Source organism: Vollenhovia emeryi, unplaced genomic scaffold (genome assembly GCF_000949405.1).
Source record: "Vollenhovia emeryi isolate VEMERY1.0 unplaced genomic scaffold, V.emery_V1.0 DF939155.1, whole genome shotgun sequence".
NCBI lineage: Eukaryota > Metazoa > Arthropoda > Insecta > Hymenoptera > Formicidae > Vollenhovia > Vollenhovia emeryi.
Genome location: NW_011967211.1, coordinates 1807866 through 1835120, shown reverse-complemented (window position 1 = coordinate 1835120; position 27255 = coordinate 1807866). Strand labels below are relative to the sequence as shown.

Below are 27255 nucleotides of genomic sequence, written 5' to 3'. Positions count from 1 at the left end.
TATAATATAATATCCTTTATTACTTTGTATCTGTGATTTCACATCGGAGCCTTATGCATTTTATTTTGAGGAAACGAGAAAAAAATTGAAAGACAAGAAAAGATTATTCTTTTCGAGTAGCTTCCGCCCAACTCTCTCTCTCTTTCTCATTTCAATCCCACAAACTGCACGAGCAAACGTGAATTGCGACGCAAGAAAAGATGGAATTTCGAGCGAGTTGCTGCACGGAAATGAAGGAGCGCGTCGTTATCCTAGTTATCGCCGCACGGTGCATGCCCGGTCGCTCGAAAGAATCAAGTAGGTACCGATTCGATCGTTTAAATCGTTTGAAGCAAAATCACCGCGAGACGCGATCAGCAAGAGAAGAAAAAAGAAAGAGACAGAGCCGCAGCCTGTAATTCTCTCACTAATGGCTTCGAGAAAGGTCGCCGTATACTTTCTCACACACGGAGACGTGCGCGTCACACAGCGTTACGTCCCGCGTGAATTTAATCGGCGAATTATCGTCGCAACGTGACAGTCGTTGAAGCCGGTTGAAACCTCGCGCTACTTTCGTCAAAGTTAATGGAAAGATAATGACGGTAATCGCGACTAAGCGATAATCGTTATTTTAAACTAATCCTAGCCACTTTTCACTTTGTTTTATGTATAAAGAACGTTACATTGTTCTTACATAATTCCTACTATTTATACCTTGTTGTATCCTTACCTACGTTTTCTCACTTGTATGAAACCTTACCTTTACATACTCGTATAAAATTGAATATTAAAACGTCAATTTAATTACTGTTTAAAAGAGCGTTATCATTTCAGATAAATTGGCGAAACACTTTACTACGTAGTAAGATTTGTCCAACTTGATACAATTCTAAATCTATCTTGCAAAGTTGATACTAATTGAGCTTCCGTACAATTTCATCTTTCGAAAGATAAGATTCTTTCTCGCATTTATCGAGAGTTGTTACTTATTGCTGACCATCTACAATACAAGCGATTATTAATATATGCGCAAAGTAAAAAGCGATAGCACGATTAAAGCGTTTCGCTAAGCGACGAGAAGAGGACATGTGCCGTGTGCCGAGCTCCGAGTTGACCGAGCGAGTTGGAACGTTACGTCTCTCCGTCCCAGCGAGGCTCGAGCCCGATCTTGCGACGAATCGGCAAAGCGTCACGGCGCTTTGTTACGCAACGACTGGTGCTGAAACATAAATCAATATTTCCCACGTTTTATTGGCGCGCGTACTATGTACAATTTCCATCGATCCGTAAAAGAAGATGACCTTAGCAGGGCAAATAGACGACCGATCGACGCGAGACAAGATTTAGTAGCCTGCTCGTTAGGTTTACTCGTCGTTTTGCCAGAGTCTTATCAAACATACGACGTGCAATGTTACAAATAAATGGTGAATGCGATACGAGAAAGCAGCTTGCTCTCTTACTCAGGTGTGTCAAGTTTGGCTGCGCGCCGATCACCAGCATCTTTCTCTGCGACGAAAACGCCGAAGGAATTATACTTATAGATATCTGGTTTTGATTGGCTCTTGGCTGATTGAATTCCCCTTCGTTTCGTCTATTACCGTTGATACGCGCGTTACGTCCACCGGATGAAATACCTTCAAATATCATGTCTGTCAATATTGCAGCCTGTCTGTGATCGCAGCGTCTATGTACACAATCGTTAATACCATCTCGAGACAAGTCGGAATTGTTTTAGCGCGATGTAGAAAAACCCCCTTTCTGCTTGTATACTCTAAAAAGTTTCATTATTCTTTTTACGCATATGCTCACCGAAGAAACGACAGAAACAGCGAGCAAAGCAATGCCTAGCCAAAAGTACCAGGCTTCCAAGAGGTGACGTGGTGGTCGCCGTTGCACTACGAAGGCGAAGGCAAGGGGGCAAAGCTGCAAATTACAGTTGCGACGCGGACGATGCTCGTCGTTTTCAACGTCCAAGTCGTTTCTTCGCTTATAAAAGACCCGTGCCATATCTACCTTGCGACATTCGCACGGTTTTCCCTGCCGTAGCATGCAAGGTGATAAAAAATTTATCGCTCTATCGGCGACCGCTCGTGTGTCCGTAACAAAAACGTCCGACCGTGTTCCAATTGTGTTCGGCAAGCTGGCGGATGCCAGCGACAACAGATCGATAAGTTGTGTCGCGATCGAGAATGGTCTAAAATTTAGATTGATTCAATTTATTGGGACGCGAGACGCACCAATTCTCTCTCGTCAACAACCGTTCTTACTTACAATTAGGAAATTGACATTGCGACGCAACTTTCTTAAGAATTCGTCCTAGAAATAACAGTCACTCGTTCAATCTTACGAATCACGCGAAACGCAGTAGCTTTTAAGGGCGTGTGACAGTAGACTTGATGTTCGACTAACGTTATCGTTGACTGGACTGGACAGGCACGAAATAATCGATAGAACAAATGGTATGGCACGGCGGTACGTACGTACCTGTTCAGACGCCAAAGTCGATCGATACGATAAAGCGAAACGCGCGCGCGGTTGTAATATAATTGGCACGTTAACCCAGCGGCATTGCAGACTTCCTCATTAATAATGCTGATTCAGTTAATTACTCGATTCTCTTGTTATATATTTAGTCGCTATAGTTTGAACAAGTTTACTTGGGAGCAATCAAGAGTTTTCTCCCAATGTATCGTACATACGATCGAATAATAATATATGTACTTGTCGATTATAAAACAAATAAGAATGGTTGGTTATCGACTCATTTACACACTAGATATAAATAGGAAAGTGCTGTTATTAAAAGTAAATTAATATTGATTGATGTCGTGGGGTGGCGGCGGCGGCGGCGGTCCTCTTGGCGGGAAGGGTGGTCGGAATTGAGGCGGCGGCGGTGGCGGCGGGCCACCCTGTGAAATAGGCGGCGGCGGCGGATGCCGCCAAGTCGGAGGTGGTCTTGGAGGCGAGGGCTGATACTGGCCAAATTGCGGGGGGCCTTGGCTGGACGGCGGCGGAGGCGGTGGGAATTGTCCCTGCGGCGGTGCCCCGACGGCCCAGTGCGGCGGTGGTGGTGGCGCCATCATCCTGGAGGCGGCTGACTGCGCCTGAGAACCCGGTACGGGCATAGGCGGCAACGGCGGTGGCATACCGGGTGGTAGAGGAGGATGCGCTGCCATAGACATCGGTGGCAGAGGAGGCGGAGGGATGTTCGCCGGTGGGAATCCTCCGGACGGTGGCGGTGGTACGGGCGGCGGAGGTGGATGGCCCATTGGCGGTCCAGGAGTAGATGGCGGCGGCGGCGGTGGCACCACCATTCCATGATGCATCACGTGATGCTGAGGATGATGCACGGCTGGGTGGGCGTTTGCGTTGGAATTTGGCATCGGTGGCGGCGCCAGAGGTGGCGCATCCGCGAATAACTGATGCGGCCTGTCCGCTTGACTCAGAGGATTCTGCGCAGCCAAGAGTCTTTCGGCGGCACTGCCGTGCCTCTCGCCCTTGGCGTCGCGCTTGAAAGCATAAGACACTGAGATCGGCCGGTTACATAAATACTGACCGTTCATCGCTTCGATACTGGCATCCGAGGCATCGAAAGAGGCAAAATTAATGAAAGCGAAGCCCTTGGAGTTACCTGTCTCGGGATCCCTCATTATCTGTGCGGTCCAAATTATTTCATTGTATTAATTTTTCAGAGAAAATAGTCTATTCAAATTATCTATTGCGACACAACAAATTCTACGTACCTTTGGTGTTTGCAAAATCACGCCAAATGCACTGAATGTGTCGTATAATAATTTTTCATCTACTTCTGGATCGAGATTTCCTATAAATATATTTGCTCCAACGTCCAAGTTCTTTTGGTGTGCGCTAGCCTTGTTTACACGAATAGGTTTGCCATACAGTTTAATCATATTCATGATTTTAATAGCATAATCTGCATCTTCCTCTCCCATAAACTCAACGAAACCATATCCTTGATGCATTTGAGTTACTCTATCTTTCGGCATGTGTACGTTGACTGAAACAATTTTACATGTATACATACTTGTATCTTCAACTAGATCTAGTTAAATCTATGTCATATACTGCATAGCATATGTATAAAAATGAGCAATACTTACCAACAGGGCCTGATTGAACAAATAATTCCCACATAAGAGATTCCGTGACTTTGTCATCCAAACCTCCAACGTATATTGTTGCATCTATAAATTTTTACATTAAATGTCAAGCAATCCTTTAGATACTCAGTGATACAAAACGTTATGACACTTGAACCTCGAGCAAATCATACCTTGGTTACGTTCGGCAATTGGACCGGCTGCCATAATGAATTTCTACTTGAAAATTACTGACAGATCAATGGCTCTCCTTTAGAAAATATTCACGACAGATAGAAAAATATATCCAACTAGTTGTACAAGTTGTACATCAATCACAATTGTTATCTGACGAAAGAGACATGAGGAATTCACGAGTGCATTTCCCGATTCCCGAGACTCGAAGCAAACGGAAGCGTTCCGTTATTGCGTTCCAAAACTCTACATATTTCTCTGCTCCAATCATGTTCAATATGACCAGAAAGTTCTCTCTGCCAATAGGAGGATTAATTTCCTAGAAACCAAAATATCCTTAATGCAACTCCCTAGAAAACACGTTCTCTCAGTGGATGACGTATCGTGTCGTAAAATTAAGTAGTGTAAAATTAAAACTAACCTAAAAATATACGCGTGTTTAACATGTTTCGATCTCTCCGTAAAGAATTTACTTAAACGTACATATTTATATAGGTATATGAGAAGAAAGAGAAAGAGAGGAACAAGTAAAATATATTTTTCAATTAATGTCGATTAACGTCCATTTTCTATGACTTGTCGATTTTACCTTCGTTATTAGTAAGTTAAGCCTATTATATTGATATCGCTTTGACTTTTAATAGATCAAAGTTGGTGATGGGAGAGAGAAATTGGAGAGATTGGAGACCTTTCGTGTACGGAGGTTTAGCTTCTATCGTTGCAGAGCTGTGTAAGTAAATAAAAGAGTAGAGGAGAGTCTCCCGTGCACGAGATACCCAATTCATTTTTTTCCAACTGTTGGAAATCTATAGACACAATTAAAAATTATAATAAGCTTTAAGATGCTGAAATGTAAAATTCAATTAGCATTTTTTTGCAAATTAGAAAAATCACTGCACGCAGAATTTATTGTACACAACACACAAGCTTTAAAAACTCACCTCGGTAGAACTTGACGCCTTTTTTTATAACAACTACACGCACGATCAAACAATGAATTTTTCACTAACTAGCTTTAACTCCGAGAGTAATAAGGTCATATTCGCTATCTTATATTAGTAGCTTACCTCATAATACAGGTCTCTCCTCTAATAATTTTGGTATATTAAAATACATAGGATGCATACATGTAAACTGTATAAGAAAAAGTAATTTCCATTTCTTTTATTCTAGGTACTTTTCCCTTAGACACGACAAAAACACGATTGCAAGTACAAGGCCAGAAGTACGATCAAAAGCTTGCACGTTTAAGATACTCTGGCATGACTGATGCTTTATTACAAATATCCAAACAAGAAGGAATCAAAGGTTTATATTCCGGGTAAGTGTGATATATTTTATAAATATGATAGTCAAGAGAATATCTCATTCTCGAATATAGAGATATTGGAAAGACGTTTTGTCTCTGAAGCTAAACATTTTCATATTAGTATCACTGTTATTGCTGGAGGTAACGGTACTTTTCAAATCTTGACATTACCGGTTTTGTTAATGAGGTAATTTTTTTATCGTCTATTAGAATCAGTTCCGCCATCTTACGACAAGCGACATATGGAACTATAAAGTTTGGCACTTACTATTCACTGAAGAAAGCTGCGATTGATACATGGGCAACAGGAGATTTAGTCACGATAAATATTGTTTGCGCAGCATTAGCTGGAGCTATATCGAGCGCAATTGCCAATCCTACTGATTTAGTAAAAGTTCGTATGCAAGTCACTGGCGGTGAAACAAATGTGTCGCTGTTTACTTGCTTTCACGATGTATACAAGCACGAAGGTGTTCGCGGGCTTTGGAGGGTAATATAAATAATTTCTTTTATTAACTACCACATTTACGCACGCGTATTTTACAAGTCATGAATATTCAGATAAAAATCAAATTTTGTAGATACTGGAAATATACAAATTTCTTTCTTCGTATTAAATCGATACCAAAGGTCCACAACTAATCGGTTTTATTATTAATTGAATGTTCCGTGTATTAGAAATAAAGATTGACTTTTTTTACGCAGGGTGTTGGGCCAACTGCTCAACGAGCGGCCGTTATTGCGGCTGTCGAGTTGCCTATATATGACTATACCAAGAGTAAATGTATGAGTGTGTTGGGAAATAGTGTTAGTAATCATTTTGTGTAAGTTTTTTTCATCACAGTGTGGATATAACATCTACATAAAATATTTAAGATATATTTACCAATTATCATGGTGGATTTTTAAATTTGTGTTATTTACAGAAACGGAAAATTTACTACCGATATATTATATTTAAGTTAAACTCAAATTTATTAATGTACTTGCTATTTATTGCATTATAAATCAGTTATCGATTAACCCTTATCCGGACAGCTCTAATAACATATTTCTTCTAACAAAGCGTATTGTCTCAATTTACAATACAAAAGATATCTATAATTTTATCTTTGAAACTTGAGACAGGATTAATAATTATCAACTGTAAATGTGTAAAAATACATCCTCTAATCAGTTACATATAATTATTACATCTAACAATAAGATAATATATTGCACATGAAAATAGAATAAATCCATATAGGGTATTTTTTTTAATACAGTTTGTGATGCAAGAGATTAATGTAAATTTGTATCTAAGAAAATCCTTATTATTATGTGCAGTATTTATAAAATATAAAAAGTAAGGAAATATTGGAAATAAGAAGGCACTTGGAAAGAAGAGATTTTGGACGTTTATGTAAAAGAATCTTAATAGTATTTCATTTTTAATCCTTAAAACATATGTCGCACAGAGTATGTATCAATCGTGTATTTTTTTTTGTTGAGTGTCAAGTTTTGTCGATTTATTTAGAAATAATTTATCTCAAAGGTAAACAAGATTTCTTTCGTTGTAATCGATCTGTTTTCTAACATTATATATATATATATTAACGACTAAATTTTAAACATTTTTTTGTGTATTATATTAATCGGTTCGCTTAAAATAATGTTAGAGCGATTTGTAAAGCTTAAGTAGAGGTGTGTTTTACGTACCGCACATATGTTTGTTTATAGCGCATATATGTATATAGAAATATTTAAATGTAACATATTTAATTTATCATGAATTGCTTTTGACAATATAAAATGTTAATTTTGTCAATAATCTTTCAAATTAGCAGTATTCATTAAGCAAGGTGGTTAAAATACACTTGAAACGGAACAGTAATTAAATTGATTAGCAGCTTGCACCAATGTCAAGACACTTTTATTAAAACATGATGTTTAACATAAAATCTCTTTCTTTTAATATAGAAACCGACAGTTTAATATCATTTTAGTGATTTGTAAAGAATGTGCGATTTTCAAATTATTCCATATGTTGCACATTACCGCAGGAAAGGAGTAAAACTCTCCTAAAATTGAAATTTTATTTCCAGGTCCTTTGACATTGTCATGCGTATGGGCACATGCGATAGACGGATTTTGAGATGACCAGAGAGGCTTGACACGGAAGCTGTGTTCAGCACTCTGTGTTTAAGTTCAAGAATCGTTAAGACAATCGTCCAGATGATTATACATATTAAACTACCTTGCAAAGATCTTTTGATTAGCGTTTATGCATTTTAGGCTTTGGGAATTTCTAAGATACTAATTGTCCACCACATAACTTCCTAATTCTTCTACTATAAAAGAATCCCATTTTGCCTATGCTTTAATTTCTGTTCGTGTTTGGAAACGTACTTCTGCTCTATTAAAATATTGACCACCATCGCACAGACATGGTACTATGCATTCTTAACTTACTATAACGCCTGGATAAGGGTTAATTTTGCTTTATAATGTAAAATTTGGTATTGCAGTTAAAAATTTTTGAACAAATGGAATATTATCAAAAGAATTAATAATAAAACATTTATATAATCAGAGAATATTTTTTATGTAATTTCCCGTAACTAATTAAGCTATAACTCTTGAGTATATTACAGAGAAAATATATTTAATTGTGATTTTGATTTTTTTAGATCTAGTTTTGTAGCTAGTATGGGGAGTGCCATAGCTTCAACGCCTATAGATGTTATTCGCGTAAGTATAATAATATTTTATCCTTGTACAACGTAATAAATATTCTTTTTAATATCTTGTTTTCAGACCCGATTGATGAATCAAAGGAGAGTGCACGTTGGTGGCAAGAAGCTTTCGTCATATATTTACAGTGGCAGTATAGATTGCTTGGTCCAGGTATTAAGTTTTATTTATTCAAGATATTTTCCATGCCTTGGTGTTTTTTAAAATGACATACATATGTGTGACACACAATTTTTTTTCCATGTAGACGATTAGAAATGAAGGAATTCTGGCACTGTATAAAGGTTTTATCCCGACATGGTTCAGAATGGGACCGTGGAATATTATATTTTTTATTACTTATGAGCAATTAAAACAGTTGTGATGCATCGTTTGTCATTATGTCAAATCTTCAAATTCTTCACCACGATAAGGTCTGAAATACATTTCAACATAAACACAAGTATATTTAACATTACTATCAAATAATCTCAGTTGTATACAACTCAGTTGATTGTGAAAATGACTGTTAAATAGTTACCTTAATGCGATATAAAATAAGTACTTGAAATACAGAAACAAATTAGACACAGCACTTTTCCGAGTTAATGTAATTGTAGAAATAGATATATGGAAAAGAAAGTAACGAGAAAAGTTTACGAGCTTCCTAAAGTACAAGCTTCCACAAATTTGTTTAGTTAATAAAGTTTTCACAGAGTTACACATTCGATACACAATTACAATTGTTACACATTCATTCGCATTGTTACATATGTATATGTTATTTCAATTATTTCGAAATTTTTACACATGAATTCGATTCTACACAGAACATTCTTGTTATGAGAATCAATAATGAACATTCTACTAAGTGTTAAAATATCATATGTATAATAGAAACAAAAGTGTGTTTAAGGTTTCTGTTTGACTTGTCGCAATGTTTTGTAAAATACTAGTCATTATCTACTTGAGTATAATGAATTATTTTACTTCAGTATTTTTATATAGCATTTATTGTCATGTTTCTGGCATACACGCTAGTCAGTTTGAGAGATAAAAATTAACCTAAGATAGTGTGAGCTCAACATCCATCTATTCATTTTGTCAATGATATAGATACTGTATAATACAAAATAGTCAATTTGAGCACTCTTAATTCTATTTAAAATATTAATTAGTGTATTTTATAAATGTTGTAATTGAATTAAAATTTATTTTTTGATTACGCAATAATTATACAAAATGATGTGCATATAAATGTAACTTTCTCTATTTTAATTTCTTAAAATCTGAAATATATATTAATCTGTGTGTACATGCGTATGTGTCGCGCGCGCGCGCACACACACGCGTATACAAATTTTTCTGTGTATAATTAATATTTATTACTCTTAATTTAAAGTAATATCCATTTAACAAAAAGTTGATTCTGTACTAAACACAATGATATTACAATAGCTTATAACAAATAAAAAATTTTATTTAAGATAGGAAGACTAAGATGACATGGTTGATAAATATTCCGTAAAGAGAAAGTGGAATGTAACATTACATATCACTATACATATATATATACATATATATATATTGTATAAATTACATTAAATTTTTTTAATAATAGTGTAAAAATTTGTATTTCATCAAAGAAATATTATAAATCTACTATATTCAATTGTATATTTTTACATTCAATATACAAGAAGTTTATATTTGTATAAAGAACACAAATATAACTTTATGCAGAAGAAAAAAAAGGGAATCTCAAAAGTTACAAAATGTATAGTTTAAAAAGAGGAATTTTTTTTATGTTTCTCTTGGATATTTAAATTAGACATATTTCAACAATTTAGAACTTTGTGATATATGTGTTAAGAATCTAATATGGGATAATTTAAAAAAGAATCGAAGAATTCGTCAGCATATAGTATTACTATTACGGATATTTTCTGTTTATAAATGCAATGTTTCTCAATCTTTCAATATTTTTTTCAGATCACTTTGTGTTATTTTATGTTATTCTATACAGATTTTATAGCTTAGATATATACAGATTTTAGTAGCCTATTCTATATAACAAACAATTAAAAATATTATGTTAGGCCTGCATTCTATTTACATAAAAGTTTTCTTATACATTGATAGTGATCATTTGTAATACTGTATCAGTGATTATGACATTCCCATACAATGACTTTTCTGTCTTTTCCGCCTGTTATCATCAAATTGCTATCAACGACTACAGCTAAGGCGCAAAGCGGTCCTGAAAAGATTTATGTTATAATTGTCAATAATTAATTTATTGTATATATATATATAGATTCTATTATAAAATATGAAAAGAAAATATAGTTAATATAAAATAAATTCATAATATATTGAAACTTTTTTTTACTATAAATAACAGATAATTTTAGGAAAATATGCCATGCTATAGTGGTAATATAGTAATAACAAATTTACCATCGTGACAATGTATTTGCGGAATGAATACAGCTCCCTGATGATTCCATATATTAAGATTTCCATCGTTATCACCTATTAGTAAAAACGTTCCCATCCATGTTAATGTCAACGGCTCGCTTTCTAAATTGACGGAATATATTTGTGTACTTGTGTGAATATCGGTTATATTTAATACTTTATCTTCTGCACACGATACTATGCTACTGCATTGTTTATCGAACGTTATTGCATTTACTCTGCCGGTGTGACCTTTAGAAAACAAACGGCAATTGGATATTAATAAACAACAATTATTTCGATTTATAATTAAAGCCTACAAACGATTATCTGGTTGCAGCTTTTTGTTCATGTGCATACCATAACTGTTTAACATGGCTATTTTTTACAGTTTTAAGGATAGCTAGAAGATAAAGAAAAGAATACTTACCTTTAATCGTAGATTGTAAATTATAATTACTCATGCTCCATAAACACAATTCGCCATCTTCTGTACCAGATACCAATATATTGTCGTCTCTATAAGAATTTATTCAACTTATACGCAACAGAAATAAAGATATCGTACATATTATTAGCGGAAAGTAATTTGTTATTTAGAAGGTATAGTTTTAATTTTACCAAGTATTTGTAACGTTGCAACAACATATAAAAATGATATCTTACCTCGATATGTTAATACAAGTTACTTTAGAGTCATGATCTAATTGCGCGATAAAGCATTCCGCAGGTTTAATTTTTGATCCAGAAGTGTACTCGTGCCAAACTTTTGCAGTGCAATCCCACGATCCAGATATAATCACTCGATGAGTAGAGCTCCATGCTAAACACGACACAGCATCTTCGTGTCCTTGCAGGACATCAATTACTCTGCCAAATTCGATGTCATAAAATATCCTTAAAAAAGAATACGGGATGCTTAAAATTTGCAAAACTGTATGGAATTATTTCGTATAGGTATAGAAGATATAATTTTAAATGTGTATCACAAGATTCACATATTGCGTATTTTGTCTGAAAAAATTCACAAAAATGCATAAACTATATATAAAAAAAAACTTATATTCTTATTGTAATTGTGTAGAGAATCTAATCACTGTCATATTTACAAGGTATTATCCCACGATCCTGCTACAAGAATGTTACGTTGCGATAGTGTATAATACGAGATACAAGATGACAATGACAACGGGGACAAAGTAACACTACGTGTCAGTTTCTTCTCACTTATGTTGTACAATTTAAGCGTTCCATCTTGTCCCACTGATATAATTTCATTACCCAGTGTATTTTTTCGCACAATACTGGTGACGCTGTCTTTATGTGCTTGAAACACTACTAATTCGGTAAAAGTAATGGATTTTTCCTTTACACATGCATTACCTAGAAATTAAAAATTAAGGTATTTAATAAGCTACATTTTGCAGCACACACACATATATGTATATATGTGTGTGTCTATGTGTGTATGTGCAGCTGTACGAATAAGAAAAAAAGTCCAAGACACAATACCTGAAGTTATTGATTCTGACAAAGTATTCAATAGTGTGGTTTCGCTATATAATAAATCTGGAGCTGATGTCAAACGTTTCGGATGAGGTAGGGTGAAGACTTGTTTCGGTATCTGACCAAATTCCATAATTTGCACCTCGAGTCCATGTCTGTCATTTATATCTCGTATAGTATCTAAATCTACTGCTCCTTCATAACACAAGTGGAAGAATACTGCAATGAAAACAGAAATACACTAAACCGTAACACATACGTTAATAATGTTTTGAGTAATTTTAATTTCCATTATTTTTATCGTATGTACCATAAAAAGATACAACAGTTCAACTCTTACCGTTCTCAGCCTTATCCGCTTCAACTCCTCTTTGTTTATATCCGAAAATTAAGTCAATCCAATGATGAAGATTTTGAGAAACGTAATCGCTTTCCAAGGCATTTCTCAATTGCTGTACAAAATCAGCTGGTCCTGAAACATATTTGAAGCATATTAATTTTCTATCTGAAATATTAATACATTTATAGTATTATATAATTATAATGATACATAATACAGAAAATAAATAATGTAGAATGATTGACTTTATTACTGTTTGCCACGAGAAATACTACAAGAATACTAACAAGCGAATAAGGGTTTTCAAATAAAATAAAAAATTCATCATATGAGCAGCAATGATTATTCATTAGCGTGAGCGACTAAGAATGCGTAAAATTAAACGTCTCCCGTTACCTTTTGCCCAGGAAGGTAGCTGTACATCGCCTATTTTTGTACCATCGTGCCGATAGCCAAAATCGATACCGTAATTATTCACTAGAAAGTCACCACCATTGCTCGTGTCATAAAACTCCGGTATCAGTTCTTTAAAGTCAGACATGTTCACCAAAACATTTTTCCACACGTCGGCTATACTGTTAGGTGTTTTTGTTCGTAAAAGTATAATATAAAATCGTTTCTGCACATTTGACAGAGTAATTATGTACTTTTACAATATTTGAAGCATTTCTTATTACTTTTGCATTTTGTTACGAAACAAATGTGTAATCCATTTTCCTTAAATTATAGTTTTTCCAACATAATAACTTTTTTTTTCTTTATGCGCGCATAAACGTGCATTGCTATTGCAATTTGTTAATATTTTGAAACAAATAAATATCTTTGAAGAGTTAAGGAGGAAAAAGTAAATATGTATATACCTGTTGAACATTCTATCTGGATGATCAAATCTTCCATTTTGAAGACAGAGCATGTACTGAGGATATTTCCGTACCAAGTAAAACAGTACAAAACCTGGTGCACTGTAATGAGAACCATACAAAAACTTGGGTTCAGACATTTCTGAATATCGTTCCTGCAATACAGATGTATGAAAGATATTAATTTTTTTTACAACGGTGCCAAAAAATTATTAAATATAAAAATATACTTACTAGAATAGATTTTAATTAAAAAAACTACTTGAAGAGCATTGAGCGATGTTGTATGTTATGAATATTTAATAGAAATCTAATGTACATACTTTCAATTTCTCTAGACGAGTAGGATTTAATGCGCCAATAGGTTTCGAAAGATCTCTATAAACATTGATATTATTTAAATCTAATGTCGTAGAAGTATAATCTTGTATAATCCAAGGCAACACTGGATACTGTGTCAAATCGTGAAAAGTTCTATCCGCCAAACTGAAACAATTCCACTTTGTTTTTTCTGTAACTTTAATTAATTTTTGAGTCTTAATAATTACCTATTTACATATAAAATATAATCATAATTTGATAAATATCCATTTTGCCATCTCATTGTCATTTGATTCTGTGGTACAGTCTCAAGAGAAACCGCCGATTGTTGAAGTAAATTTTCATACAGCTTGTCTCTGCCATCTTGATTTTGAAACGATAAAAATAAATGTTCGCTCTTGCTGTCGGTTTGTCGCGTCCATTTAATTTCAAGACCCTGCAAACGGATTATTAATGCGGCTTCTCTCTATAATGAAATTTTATTGAAATGGAATATGTTGTACGGTTAGATTATGAAATATTTACCACTTGTCGCAGTAAGAACCTCCTTTTTATAACATTTCGTATATCTTTCAGTTGAATCTTAAGGACAGGATGCTAAAAGATCAAACAATGCTATAATTAATGGCACTTTCTCTCTTCAAGTTGTACAAAAATTCGGCTTGTGACGTAACGGAAAACTCTAAAATAATAACCTGATCCATATTATTATAAGGTTGAAAGTAGATTCTCAAGTTGGTCAATAATACCCTGCCTGGATTTATTACAAGTGGCAATACTTTATTCGCTTGGGTCTCCAAGACCACCTGTTCATATAGATCTTCAAGCCACGATGTATCAAAAGATACACGCGACTGTCTAGAGTGTACAATGGCCATAATCTGAAAAATTAGAGACTTGACTTTAATGTTTATAATTTTCTGGAAATATTTAACGAATAAGAGAATATTACCATAGCATTTTGCTCTACGGTTACTAAACTCGCTGCTCTGTGCAGCTGCAGGATCTGCGAAAGGCAATCTTCCACTTTTGCATAGTTAAAACAGAAGTGGAACACAGTATTCTGATGTATAAATCTGTATGGCGCTAATATATTTTTCTCCAGCATTTCCACATGTTGCTTACACTCTATCGACAGTGTATTACTGTAACAAATTCAAATGCACAAACGAATAAACAACTGTCAAGATATACAAGAATTAAGCGAAAGTTAATCTGTCTGTTATTCTACTTGACGCAGGTTCCCTAGTCTGTTGTAATATTCATAGTTGTATCCTAAATATGGTCACCTTACTATATCGTTGTTCAATGTGCATTGCTCGATCAATGTAGTTTCTTTGAGTTGAATCTTAATTAGTGGCTGATTAATATCTTTATTTACAAATACTAAAGATTTCGAGCATAATTTCAATCTGCCATCCATCCACTTTTCATCTTTGGAAAGTGAAGCCTCTAGTTTTCTCATCTGAACGCTATAATCTTCAAAAAATATTTCTCCTGGTTCCAGCAAAAGCATTGTAAATCTGTAAATAAATGTTTGAAATATTTCTCTTATCTTACATTTCCATCAAAATATATCCGTTTGATTTCTCTTTTGACATGAAACAGGAATGTCCACAATTTTAATACTCAACATTATAAAAGAAACAAAAGATTTTAAATATTTTCTTGGCAGATTTAAAAACACTTTCAATTCAAACAGGTATAAATGATATGTTTTAAGGTTAAGAAATCTTGGAAGTGTACGTAATATTCTAAGCATGTAAAAGTACTCGGAATATTTATCAAACCGTATACATTTATATACAGATTTGGCACAACTTATTATTATTTATATTCGTGTTATGCCTTCGTAGAAATTCTAACCTAAACAATTACGTTAAAAGATAAAAAACATTTAATGTATAAGAAAATTTTACAATTTCTATTCTCAGTCCACTTTTCCCATATAAAAATACAAATTACACAACTTTGAATTAAATAGTTGAAAAGCATTTTTCTAATAAATTTTTATCCGTTAAAAACTTGTTATCATTCCACATACCTCTCCTTTTCCATCGTTGTATGAATAAACAATACATATATTACAACACAACAATCAATACATAATAAACTGCTGGTAAGCACGATAAGGAAAATTAATGAGGAAATTGTATCATTGTACTTGTACAAGTGCATATAAACACTTAATTGAACTTTAACAAAACATTATTTCATATCAGATTTGACAAAGACGGTTGATGACAGTTCGTCACCTGAAACCCTGAATGACAAGTAAAACTCGCACATGCGCACAACTCGGACCAAAATACTAGGGGTTCCGATGTCTAGGGACAATTAAAACCAAACTATTCAGTGTAGAACGCGTTCTACAACGCATCAGAGAGAAACCTGAGAGCGGCCACGCTCGACTGATTCCAGCGCTTTACGCCCATTTTCATTTTTGGAACTATTTTCAAGTACTGCCGATAAAGTCTCCACTTGGTGCGTGTCCGTGCTACGCCCATTTTTCAAGCGGGTAATGCAGTGCCCAATTTTGGTTGTATTCCGTGCTGCATGCATGAAATATCGGAGGAGAGTGTTATTGATTTTTCGTAACGGGAGCGAGCGAGACCGCAATAAGAGCGAGCAAGTCCGTTTTTAAAAATACTGACCGTCTCTTCGTAACTCACTCTTTGAATATAAAATTCAAGCACATAAATATATTGTAGAAAAAAATTTTACTTTGTGTTACATGTATTTCTGTCGAGAACACATTGTCACTCATCATTTACTTTATGAACAATGGAAATTGACGATTAATCTGTAACCAATTAACCTTTGTCCTTGTCTCATATTTATTTAAAGAAAATTATTGTAGGTAATAAGATATTAATAATGTCGTTTTTCATATTTGATATGACGAAATTATTATTCCAAATACTACATGTATTGTAGCACGTGATGATAATAGTAATAATAATAATGTTTTAATGACGTTGCTATATTAATTGGTACAAGAACAAATATCTGTATAGAGCTAGTAACCCAAGCAATTTCTTGTCTAGCATAATTTAAAGCAGTTATTTATCAGTTAAGCTTCAGTGCTGTTTGCACTAACTGGATTGTCTTTTGTATCCTTCACTTCCACTTCCAAAATTCTAGGGCCATACAAAAGAACGTATGCGCAATGCCAGTCACCACCTCCGCTGAGTTTTAAAACTTCTTCACTGGTAACGGCCGTAACAACATCGTCGTCGCACTTCATCCACGTATCGCCCTTCTGTCGAATCCAACCGACATAATGGCCGCTGCTGCTCGAACGCCCTCGATGCGTTAGAACCGCTTGTAACTTGTAATAGCCACTATTATTTGATCCCAAATCTGTAATAGGCGTAACACATCGAGTTGAATGCATTGAACGTCTCGAATGGATAATTACATGGAGAAATCCTTCTCTTACCATCCTTAAACCAAAATGGTTCCTTCCTCGTTTCTTTCTGTGCGCTATCGCCCATATCCTTGGTTTTTGCATTGCAAGATTCCTCTACCAGAGTATCCTCGTATTCTTTGAATTTCTCACGCATTGGTATAAGTTTGTTCTGAAGTTCGGAACTGCACAACTCAAAAGCATCAAATTCCATGGGGAATTTAACGTCTTTCAAGATTTTTGCGTTGATCGCTTCTTTCTCCTTGTAATAAAACCGTACGAACTGTATGGTTAAATACGCAGGTAGCCTGCTAATTTTTGACTGTGAAAAAAAAGCAAAGAGTGCATTTTAAGATGTAAGCGCAATAAAATTTACAATACAAAAACTTACCGTTTTTGTGTAAGTGGCGTTTCTTCCGAGCGTCGGAGACATTTTCGTAATTTGCTCTTGCATTTTGTTCCTAAGCCCAAAATACATATGCTTGACATCAGTCGAAATAAAACAACTCAATTGTAAGAATTCTTCTTTTCCAGTGGTGGCTGGTTCATCCTCGGACTCGGTGCACTTCAATTCATAATCAAATATACCTCCAAAGTATTGTTCAATAAACGATCTTGGTTTACAGGCTGTGCTACTATCTTCTGGCACATCTGGATTGTTCTGTAAACATACAATGCTTTTAATAATGATTGAATAAAATTACACACACACACAATAGATGTTTAAAGTTGAAAGTTGTAATACAAATAATTGATAATTGATTTAGTAACCTTTGGGGGTAACTTTTGTTGCAACATCCTAATTAATTCCGTCCAACATTCATTCGCATCTTGTTGCTGGAATACACCCTGCTCGGTTTTTTCTGCAAATCTTGGAAAGGCTAAATGTAGCATTTGAAGCAAAACGAGTGGTGCTCTAGCTGTCCCCTTATCCATGTTGTCATAGAGGTCCCTTAACGATGCGGTTATACTTTGTGCAGTTATCGATAAACTTGCACCGGTCGTCCAACCTCCCGAGAAAATTTTCAGGGCATCTCGTAACTCTGGTACAGTCTTTAAGCATTGTACCGTTGCATTTAGATAACACGTGTTGCCAAGATTAAGCAAACCGGATGGTAAATCTAAAGCGCTAGCCAATTCAGCTTCATTCATATCTTCCAAGAACACTGGCTTTTCTATTGGTTCCGTAGGTACATCCTCCTCTTTGGAACCCATCATAAGTATCGTGACACCCTGATACAATCAACAGTCAATTACGAATCTTTTAAACATTACAGCTAGCTGAGCTAGCTCAAACAGTTATTTATATATCATTACATCTTTAAGCTTCAGATTGCCCCAATCGTCATCTTTGAGCGTCATTCCTTTGAGCATAACTTTTTGCCTTTCTGGTTGAACTCCAGTCAGCGCAAAGAGCTGCGCCTTAAATAATATTGGATCTTCTTCGGTGTTGACTTCCACATTAGAAAAGAGCTCTTTGCCCCATTTAACTTTAACTGAAACATATTCATTATTCATGAGTAAAGAGAGGATAAAAGAAGTTGAACAAGTCAAATAAATTACAAAGCTGGAATGTAATTTTGTAATCTTTCATTAAAAAATTTATGAAAAGTTTCAGCTGACAAAACAATGCAAATAAATAACATTTTGTGTAAACAAAATAACATTGGCACGCATATTATTCTAAACTTGAGTTTAAGTTACGCGTTAAGGGGGGAGTAAATTGTATAAATTAAGGACCAGGATTCGTTAGATCGTTTCGCCAAGCAGCTACACGTATTTCTCATTATATTCCCTACAGTAATTTTTAGAATTATATTAGATTATTTATTTCTAATATGAACATATGTAAACTATTATAAAAGCTATATAATACGATCATTGGCTGTGAACTTTTAGGTTAGCGACACTAAGAGATGGCCAAATACATACTTGTGTACTGAGGCATGATTATTCCTCGTAACTGCAACTCGTCAACACGTTATACCTATGAGGTATTGAATTTATGCAAGATTCCCTTTTTTTCACGACAATTAAGTAAATGCAAAGTGCAAAGTCAGGTTCGCGGCCCTAACGTGCATCAAACATGTGTCACCATCGCCACAAAGAATTTACTGAAATTCGCCACAACAATGGATAGATGGCCAGCTGTTCGAAATCTTAAGTCTGTTCTTTAAATCTCCGTTACATGTTACACTTCGGAACAGTACTCCAAAGGTGCGTTCGGGGAGCGCGCTTTCAGCGCTAAAAGCGTCTTCTATCTTTGTTCGACGTACAGTGAGTGACGAAGATAGACTGACGTTTTCAGCGCTAATAGCGTCTCCCCGAACGCAGCCCAAGTAAGAAGAAAATTCAATGACAGACAGGGAACGATATAATGCTGATATACATATATATAATAGAAAATCGTACGCTTTAAATAGTTAATAATTATAAAAATTTCTCCTTTGGACAAATTATTAGTTTTTGCACTCGGAACGTATAGTAGCCAATTACATGTCGGCTGGTTCTGTTATTCCGGAAAAGCAAGTGGCTGATTGGTCAACGCGTAAGGGCGCGTTATTCCCCAGTATTACCATATTGTGTGTAAAAAATGTACTTTTAATTAATACTGCATCTCTTTTTTTCAATCTTGCTCTTCTAAACACATGTTTACGTACTAACGTATATTTATATTATCATGCTCTACTCTTAAAAAAAATTGATACAAAACTAAGAGTACATTAAACATTTAAGTATAGCGTTTGGATTTATGAAACTTTATTTTTTGTGGCATACATATTGTGGCTTTGCTATTATATATATTCACTAAAATTTGTCTGTAAATTAGGTCCAGCCTAATATATGTATATATGCATATATATATATGCAACTTTATTAATGTTATATCACATTACTGTTACGTTACATATTACAGATTACATTTTGCATGACAAAGCACGCTTGCTATTGAATGCACAACAATTGAATGCATACATTTGGTATTATGAAAAGATGAATAAGATACAAAAAGTGTTGGAGAGAAGGCGAGAATTTGTAAAAAAATAGAATGAAATAATAAATATCTATATGTGCAGCCTAACAAGAATATCTCAACAGGTTTAAGAGAGTAATGGTAATGAAGCTAAGCCCAAACTCGTAAAGTCGCGTCCCAGCTTCCGGTAGACAGGGCAGTACCGTCTGGAGAAACTCTTAGACACGAGACTCGGTTCTCATGCCCATATAACAATGCCACTCGTTGGCACTTTAAAGTATCCCACACATTCACTGTGTAATCGTTATATCCGGCGAAGAGCAAACGTCCGCTTATGCTGAGATCGACCGCGTTTGCTCCAAATATTATACTTTCTTTCGCGTACACCGCGACTTCTCTATCGGCACGCAGATCGAACAAACGACAAGTGGCATCGTCCGAACCTGTTGCTACCGCATCACCGCCTGGATGAAACCTTACCTGTGTGCATCACACGAGAATATAATAATATACCGCATGAAATTTTCTATATATCCATATATATTATGGAAGAGTAGATAAATTAGATGTTACGTACTGAATTAACATCGGATTGATGTCCTTCGAAACTTTGCACGCACTGCCCACTGCGCATATCCCAAATCAAGACTAGTTTGTCACAGCCACCAGATACAAATGTGTTTCCAGTTTCACTCGGTGCCAGATCGATGGACATGACGTCGCTAGAGTGTCCTTGAAAACTCTGCAACAATTGGCCGCTCTCTACGTCCCACAAGCCACACGTGCTGTCTCCGCTGCCAGTGAGGATCTGCTGATCGCTGTTGGGAAAGGCGCAGCACGACATGTACGAGGTATGCGTACCGACGGTCTTCTTGTGAGCCGAGACATCATCCTCCAGACTTAACGGATACACTGTCACTTTATTATCCAGGCCTCTACAACATTTATATCAAACAGTGGTCTCTGGCAATATTGCGATAAACGACACGATTAATATGTACCCGCATGCAACTAAGGTGCCGCTAGGGCCATAAGCACACGCCATCACCCATCTGGTCGGCATACTGACGGCATGTTCTTTATTCGTAGTAAAGGCATCCCATATGATCATTCTTCCATCCTAAGAGCAAAGACTTGATATTGTGTGTAACGCGTGAGACGAAACGCTTAGCAAGAGCAGACCTACCTGTGAAGAAGAAACGATATGACGCTTATCGGGGGACCAGTCGGAGCATAAAACTTTTGCTTGATGCCCTTTTAGAATGCGTCTAGGTTTCACATTTATACAATTAATTGCTTCAAGTCTGTCGGCTACGCTGGCAACTGAAGGAGAAAATAAGTCGAGTGTGAAGAATAGAATATAAAGGAGTGCGCAGCGACAAGTAAAGAATCGCTTATGCATTTACGTGTAATATCGTTCAACTTTTGTCGCTCGTCCTCCAAGCGTATCTTTAAGCATTCCGCTTCCTTCGCCAGCTTCTCAATATGCTCCAGCTCGGTTGCAGAGTCCATATTGTCTCACTCGCTGGACACCGCTCTCAACTTGTAGATATACGATAGAGAAATTTCACAAACAGACAGTCTTGCATACACTAAAATTACATGTATGTCAGAGCTGTACGCGCGCACATAGACGTATCGACTCTAATACCAAGTGTATATGCATCTTTACGGCAATTCCCTCGTCATAAGTAATTCATCTTACAATCACAGCAGTAGGCAGTTAATTGTTACTCGGTTAGAATTACAAGTGCAATTTGCTAGATCCGGAGTCTCATTTTCGCGAGCGAGACGGAACGGAGAAACGTGTAATTCTGACGGGCGCCAACATCGATTGCTTGACGCGTCTACGAGGCTCTCTCTCCCCTTGGTAGACGAGACCCTCGCCCTTGCTCTCTTATTGTGCGTTTGTTTTCGAGAGAGAGAGAGAGACCCGCGGTCACACGCGGTAAACGAGGATAATCGATACGGCGAATCGACGCGAGACGAAATGACCGTAACCGAGCGCTCGGCGCTTAGCGCCGGTGCAATGACGCATCCTCCGTAGTTGCACTGCTTCCGTCTTCCGTGAGTCCGAGACGCTTCTGTGCGGCTCGCACCCCTCCGACCACCACCGCGACGCCACGCGCACACGCGCAATCATATTTTTTTTATCAGAAACACCCGCGATATCTCACGCGACAAGATTACTTTTTGTTTTTGTCTTTGTTTTTTTTACGACGAAGCCTTTAGTCTCTCCGACGTATTCGCAACGTAATATTCCGTGTATTTAAGCGTACAATCGAACAGCGTTCGCGAAAGAGAAAAGAACACTCGCTCCTGTTGTAATCGGATGAACGGGAAATCTCTCTACTACGTATTTATTTCTCCACGTTAACGTAGAAATTTGTTGTTTTACTCGCAATTGAGTCGCTTGCAAAGGCGCATTTCGAATTTCCCGCCTCGTACTGCGGTAACGCGCACTGCGCAAGAGCGTGCGGGAAACTCGCCTTTCGTCGAGCAATTTCGGGGAGAATGAGCGTCGAGGTGCACGGGAAAAATAACAGTTTTCACAGTTACGTCGTGCAAATGGGTAAATTTGTATGACGAGGCGCCGAAAAGTCTTACGGACGCGCGCGGTTGTTGCGAAACAGATGCGACGGCGAATCGATGGCCGTCGACTTCCTGCGCATGATAGAGCCTTGGGCGGGGGACGGACAGGGGTGGTGGGTTCGGACGTTCTTCCGATCTTCGCTACCTGCCTATCTCGAGTCGGCCGGTCGCTTTCACGTCCTCACGTTAATTCGCAGCCTGGAAAATGGCGCTCTTATCCCTACGTTTCGCCTCGTCCCTGGTCAGGCACCTGCCGAATACCACGGCCCAGGTAAATAGGAGGGATCTCTTTTTGCTGCCGTTGAACACGCTCGCGACTGTCGTCGCGAGTGTGTCGCGCGCCTTCGCGTAACATGTCGACATTTTCCACTTTGTCAGAGCGGCGCCGCGCTCCGGTTTTATCTCATTTCTCCTCTTCGACGGCGCGATCACTGTAGACAAGACTCGGAGCGAGCATTCTCATTCACAGACCGATTAATATTTGTGCGATGCAGCTAGTGATGTTGATATATGTATAGTGTATTATGTAAAGTGCGTTAGAGCAGCAAGTTATGTAATATGTGTGTACTTTTGCCGTATTTCAGATCAATTGGCCTGCTACTGCCATAGCCTCCCGTAAATATCATGTCTCCTGTAGCCGCCGCTCGGCAGAGGTTTCTGCTATCTTGGAAGAACGTATCCTTGGGGCGGCACCAAAGGTAGGCCAATCTTGTCGGGAGTAGATTACCATTTACTTGTTTAATATGTGTATTTTCGCAAGCTGAGAAATACTTGTAAAGAGAATGCATACATTTTAGGCTAATCTCGAAGAGACTGGCAGAGTGCTCAGCATTGGAGATGGTATCGCGCGTGTGTACGGCTTGAAGAACATTCAGGCCGACGAGATGGTAGAATTCAGTTCGGGCTTGAAGGGTATGGCGTTGAACTTGGAACCTGACAACGTGGGTGTTGTCGTATTTGGTAATGACAGACACATTAAGGAGGGCGACATTGTCAAACGTACTGGCGCCATCGTCGACGTTCCTGTTGGCGAACAATTGTTGGGTCGCGTCGTCGACGCTCTGGGTAATCCCATCGATGGTAAAGGGCCTCTCAACAACAAATTAAGATTCCGAATTGGAACGAAAGCTCCAGGCATTATCCCGAGGTAAATTTTATATTCCATCTCTGAGCAAACCAACACCTCTCTTTGAATTCAATTGTATATTCGGCACGTACATAGCGTTACATAATTTTCTTTTGGACAACAGAGTGTCGGTGAGAGAACCTATGCAGACTGGAATCAAAGCTGTGGATTCCTTGGTGCCTATTGGTCGTGGTCAACGTGAATTGATCATTGGAGACAGGCAAACTGGAAAAACCGCTCTTGCCATTGATACTATTATCAATCAGAAGCGTTTCAACGACGGCGGAGAGGAGAAAAAGAAATTGTATTGCATTTACGTCGCTATTGGCCAAAAGAGATCTACCGTTGCGCAGATTGTAAAGCGCTTAACGGACAGCGGTGCTATCGGCTACACTATCATTGTATCTGCCACTGCCTCCGATGCAGCCCCGCTTCAGTACTTGTCCCCATACTCGGGATGTGCCATGGGAGAATTCTTCAGGTAAATATCTTCCAATGAGCTGTAAATCCCTTGCCCAAATCTCCTCTCTGAAAGATTTAGTTTTAAAACTTGTTATTTGTACATTTCTATTCTCTAAGGCAAACTCACATAGGGTTTATTTTACAGAGATAATGGGAAACATGCTTTAATCATCTACGACGATTTGTCCAAGCAAGCTGTTGCCTATCGGCAAATGTCTTTGCTGCTTAGAAGACCGCCGGGTCGTGAGGCCTACCCTGGAGATGTATTCTATCTTCATTCTCGTTTGCTTGAAAGAGCTGCCAAAATGAACGAAAATTTAGGTGGTGGCTCGTTGACCGCTTTGCCTGTTATCGAAACGCAAGCTGGTGACGTGTCTGCTTATATCCCTACCAATGTTATTTCTATTACCGACGGTCAAATCTTTTTGGAAACCGAATTGTTCTACAAGGGTATCCGACCTGCTATCAACGTCGGTTTGTCTGTATCGCGTGTCGGCTCTGCCGCTCAAACCAAGGCCATGAAGCAGGTATCGTCAATTTTCTCATATATTTAATTAGCACAAGGTTTATATGTGTATGTAAACTACAAATATATTTATGGTACTCGATTGCCTAGGTTGCCGGTTCTATGAAGTTGGAATTGGCTCAATATCGTGAAGTAGCGGCCTTCGCTCAGTTCGGTTCGGATTTAGATGCCGCTACCCAGCAATTGTTGAATCGTGGCGTGAGGTTGACGGAACTTCTCAAACAGGGACAATACGGTATTGTCGTAATTCTTGTGCCGATATGAATCGATTTCAACGTTGTGTTTCACATGTTTCTCGTTTTAGTACCTATGGCTATTGAGGAACAGGTAGCAGTCATATATTGCGGTGTACGTGGTTATCTTGACAAAATGGATCCGACAAAGATCACTAGCTTTGAAACAGAATTCCTCGCACACATCAGGTATACGTTAGATGCAATTTCTATGCTGTACGTTTCATTGTAACACGTACTTCAATTTTTTTTTCAGGTCAACTCAACAAGATCTTCTTGCTACGATCGCGAAAGAAAATTCAATTAGCGAAGCATCAGATGCAAAACTGAAGAAAATAGTTACAGATTTCCTCTCATCCTTCTCAGCGTAGAGCGCGATCATCGAGTGTTATTTTAATGCGAGTCAACATAGATGATTGAAGAACGTGAAGCGTTCTTGAAGATTTCTCTGCTGCTGATGTGCGTTAATGTACCGATATTACTCATTGCTATACAAATGTTATTATTATTATGTAATTATGTATAATATCTGTACATTAAAAATATTACAGCAATTCCATGTACGACTTGTAAACTCGATAGCCGTCTACAATATATTGATACCAAAAAAATCAGTCTGATAAAAATAAAAATGCTGTTTTAAATATATATATTCTTCCCGACGTAACTTTCAATAATGAGTAATCGTCAAAACTTTAGGAGAGAGGCTTTCAAAGGAGATAAGTAATAACACGAGTATTCTTTTAATTCTCCTAAAATATATTATTTCACGTTTTGCATACAAGAAGCAATTGAATCAAAATTAGAGTTGATTCCATTCCCTCGCAAGTATCTGTACACTTGTGTATATGTACACACGCATTCGAATTCATATTTACATTCATTTACAGTTGATCAACCCATAATTTTTGCGTAAAAACCCAAGATTTATATTATACATATATTATTTTGTATCACCCTTGCAATCGCAGATACCTTCCCTCGGTTACTAATTATATGTGATGTACTTACACGTGGATATCTGTAACTCAATTGCCTAATGCCTACTTATAGGTTCGATATTATATTTTATATAAATCAGTAATCAATTTAACTGAGAAATCTTATCGACATTTTCTGCTCGACATCCGAGCGTTCTAGTGCCTTGCAAAATTCTTCAAACGATATCATACCATCACCATTTTCGTCAGCCTCGACTATGGTCCGTTCCGCGATGCTGGTCAGCTGTTCTTCACTAAAATAAACATGTGTTTACTAAATTGTTAAATTCACGTTAAATGTTTCTCCTTATAAGAAATAGATGAGAGGATGTCGTATTCTTACCTGATGTTGGCACCAACCATCATATGCAAAATTGCGAGTAGTTCATCTTTTGATATCAGATCGTCGTTATCCAAATCGTACATTTTAAATGCGACTGAAAGAAATATTCAACAATAAATCTCGCAAGAAATTGTCGTATGGTGCTTTATACTCGGCGACATTTACATCTGAGCTTTTGCTGCCTAGAATTCAATCGATTGGGACTGTTCTTCTTGATAGGCCTGAAGTGGGCGAGGACCTGCATAAACTGCAGGAAATTGACCCGATCGTTGCCGCTTTCTTCGAAGAAAGCGTTTACTATCCTTTCGCCAAGAGGATTTATCGCCAATTCTGGAATCCTGAGAAAATCTTCTCGACTGAGGGTCCCGCAATCCCCGCGATCCAAGCTGGTAAAGCGGCTGTACAAACGTTCGATCTGATTCGGCGTGACTGTAACGAGGTGTTGACGTTATTGAGCTGCTCCTGGAGCAGTCGACGTGGTTGGCGAAGCAAATGGAAAATTGACTCGCATGGAAGGAACAATATGGATACTTGCAACCAGTAGCATTCTGTATCTGCGCTATCTCGTCCTCGCGTAAAAGAAGACTCGACCTGTTACCCATTCTGTGGTGGCGACTGAAATTCAAATTGGGATTTATCAGGTGGGACACACCGGATGCTATTTACATAGCACACGGGAAGATTGAGGAGTGGCGAACGCGCGTCGATCAATCATATGACCGCTGACGGTAGGGACGAGACTTTGGATCAATCGGCGAACCTCGGTCTCTCAGCTGCGCTGCGTTCGAAAAAACAAAAAAATTTCACGGTCATATAAGACCCGGTACA

The 27255-nt window shown here is 37.3% G+C and overlaps 7 protein-coding genes and 1 pseudogene across 9 annotated transcripts; 2 read left to right on the top strand and 6 right to left on the bottom strand.

Annotated features, from left to right (window-relative positions):
* On the bottom strand, nt 1-2504 carry LOC105565180 (annotated as a pseudogene).
* An 80-nt stretch (nt 2505-2584) lies between these two features.
* Nucleotides 2585-4520, bottom strand: LOC105565179 (splicing factor 3B subunit 4). Its single transcript, XM_012018165.1, has 4 exons — nt 4274-4520; nt 4101-4184; nt 3723-3997; nt 2585-3632 (listed from the first exon to the last, which is right to left on the bottom strand). Exons 1-4 carry the CDS (start codon nt 4305-4307, stop codon nt 2790-2792), a joined length of 1236 nt encoding a protein of 411 aa, XP_011873555.1. The 5' UTR covers nt 4308-4520; the 3' UTR covers nt 2585-2789.
* A 129-nt stretch (nt 4521-4649) lies between these two features.
* LOC105565178 (kidney mitochondrial carrier protein 1) lies at nt 4650-8890 on the top strand. The gene is made up of 8 exons (XM_012018164.1): nt 4650-4801; nt 4919-5004; nt 5448-5595; nt 5794-6073; nt 6289-6407; nt 8253-8313; nt 8380-8469; nt 8564-8890. Exons 2-8 carry the CDS (start codon nt 4932-4934, stop codon nt 8678-8680), a joined length of 888 nt encoding a protein of 295 aa, XP_011873554.1. The 5' UTR covers nt 4650-4801; nt 4919-4931; the 3' UTR covers nt 8681-8890.
* A 1170-nt stretch (nt 8891-10060) lies between these two features.
* On the bottom strand, nt 10061-16066 carry LOC105565177 (protein FAN). Of its 2 annotated transcripts, XM_012018162.1 has the most exons (16): nt 15827-16066; nt 15072-15305; nt 14735-14927; nt 14478-14663; nt 14308-14379; nt 14010-14218; nt 13785-13947; nt 13462-13616; nt 12998-13176; nt 12602-12733; nt 12268-12480; nt 11865-12138; nt 11422-11652; nt 11186-11274; nt 10756-11007; nt 10061-10555 (listed from the first exon to the last, which is right to left on the bottom strand). In XM_012018162.1, exons 1-16 carry the CDS (start codon nt 15958-15960, stop codon nt 10458-10460), a joined length of 2814 nt encoding a protein of 937 aa, XP_011873552.1. In that variant the 5' UTR covers nt 15961-16066; the 3' UTR covers nt 10061-10457. The 2 variants fall into 2 exon arrangements, with proteins under 2 accessions (XP_011873552.1, XP_011873553.1); XM_012018163.1 differs by lacking the exon at nt 15827-16066 and having other exon boundaries at nt 14478-14678; nt 15077-15154.
* A 598-nt stretch (nt 16067-16664) lies between these two features.
* LOC105565176 (ubiquitin carboxyl-terminal hydrolase 14) lies at nt 16665-19325 on the bottom strand. Its single transcript, XM_012018161.1, has 6 exons — nt 19124-19325; nt 18509-18687; nt 17963-18424; nt 17583-17852; nt 17225-17513; nt 16665-17145 (listed from the first exon to the last, which is right to left on the bottom strand). The coding sequence occupies exons 1-6, from the start codon at nt 19137-19139 to the stop codon at nt 16856-16858; spliced, it is 1506 nt and encodes a 501-aa protein (XP_011873551.1). The 5' UTR covers nt 19140-19325; the 3' UTR covers nt 16665-16855.
* A 609-nt stretch (nt 19326-19934) lies between these two features.
* Nucleotides 19935-22271, bottom strand: LOC105565175 (guanine nucleotide-binding protein subunit beta-5). 2 transcript variants are annotated; one of them, XM_012018160.1, is made up of 6 exons: nt 21817-22271; nt 21572-21757; nt 21352-21488; nt 21167-21285; nt 20743-21100; nt 19935-20645 (listed from the first exon to the last, which is right to left on the bottom strand). In XM_012018160.1, the coding sequence occupies exons 2-6, from the start codon at nt 21675-21677 to the stop codon at nt 20316-20318; spliced, it is 1050 nt and encodes a 349-aa protein (XP_011873550.1). In that variant the 5' UTR covers nt 21678-21757; nt 21817-22271; the 3' UTR covers nt 19935-20315. The 2 variants fall into 2 exon arrangements, with proteins under 2 accessions (XP_011873550.1, XP_011873549.1); XM_012018159.1 differs by having other exon boundaries at nt 21572-22271.
* Nucleotides 22272-22838: 567 nt separating this feature from the next.
* LOC105565174 (ATP synthase subunit alpha, mitochondrial) lies at nt 22839-25730 on the top strand. Its single transcript, XM_012018158.1, has 8 exons — nt 22839-23028; nt 23342-23455; nt 23555-23904; nt 24008-24364; nt 24491-24872; nt 24962-25106; nt 25176-25293; nt 25361-25730. Exons 1-8 carry the CDS (start codon nt 22963-22965, stop codon nt 25473-25475), a joined length of 1647 nt encoding a protein of 548 aa, XP_011873548.1. The 5' UTR covers nt 22839-22962; the 3' UTR covers nt 25476-25730.
* A 112-nt stretch (nt 25731-25842) lies between these two features.
* On the bottom strand, nt 25843-27246 carry LOC105565173 (calcineurin B homologous protein 1). Its single transcript, XM_012018157.1, has 4 exons — nt 26963-27246; nt 26593-26856; nt 26428-26521; nt 25843-26338 (listed from the first exon to the last, which is right to left on the bottom strand). Exons 1-4 carry the CDS (start codon nt 27027-27029, stop codon nt 26194-26196), a joined length of 570 nt encoding a protein of 189 aa, XP_011873547.1. The 5' UTR covers nt 27030-27246; the 3' UTR covers nt 25843-26193.
* Between the last annotated feature and the right edge of the window lie 9 nt (nt 27247-27255).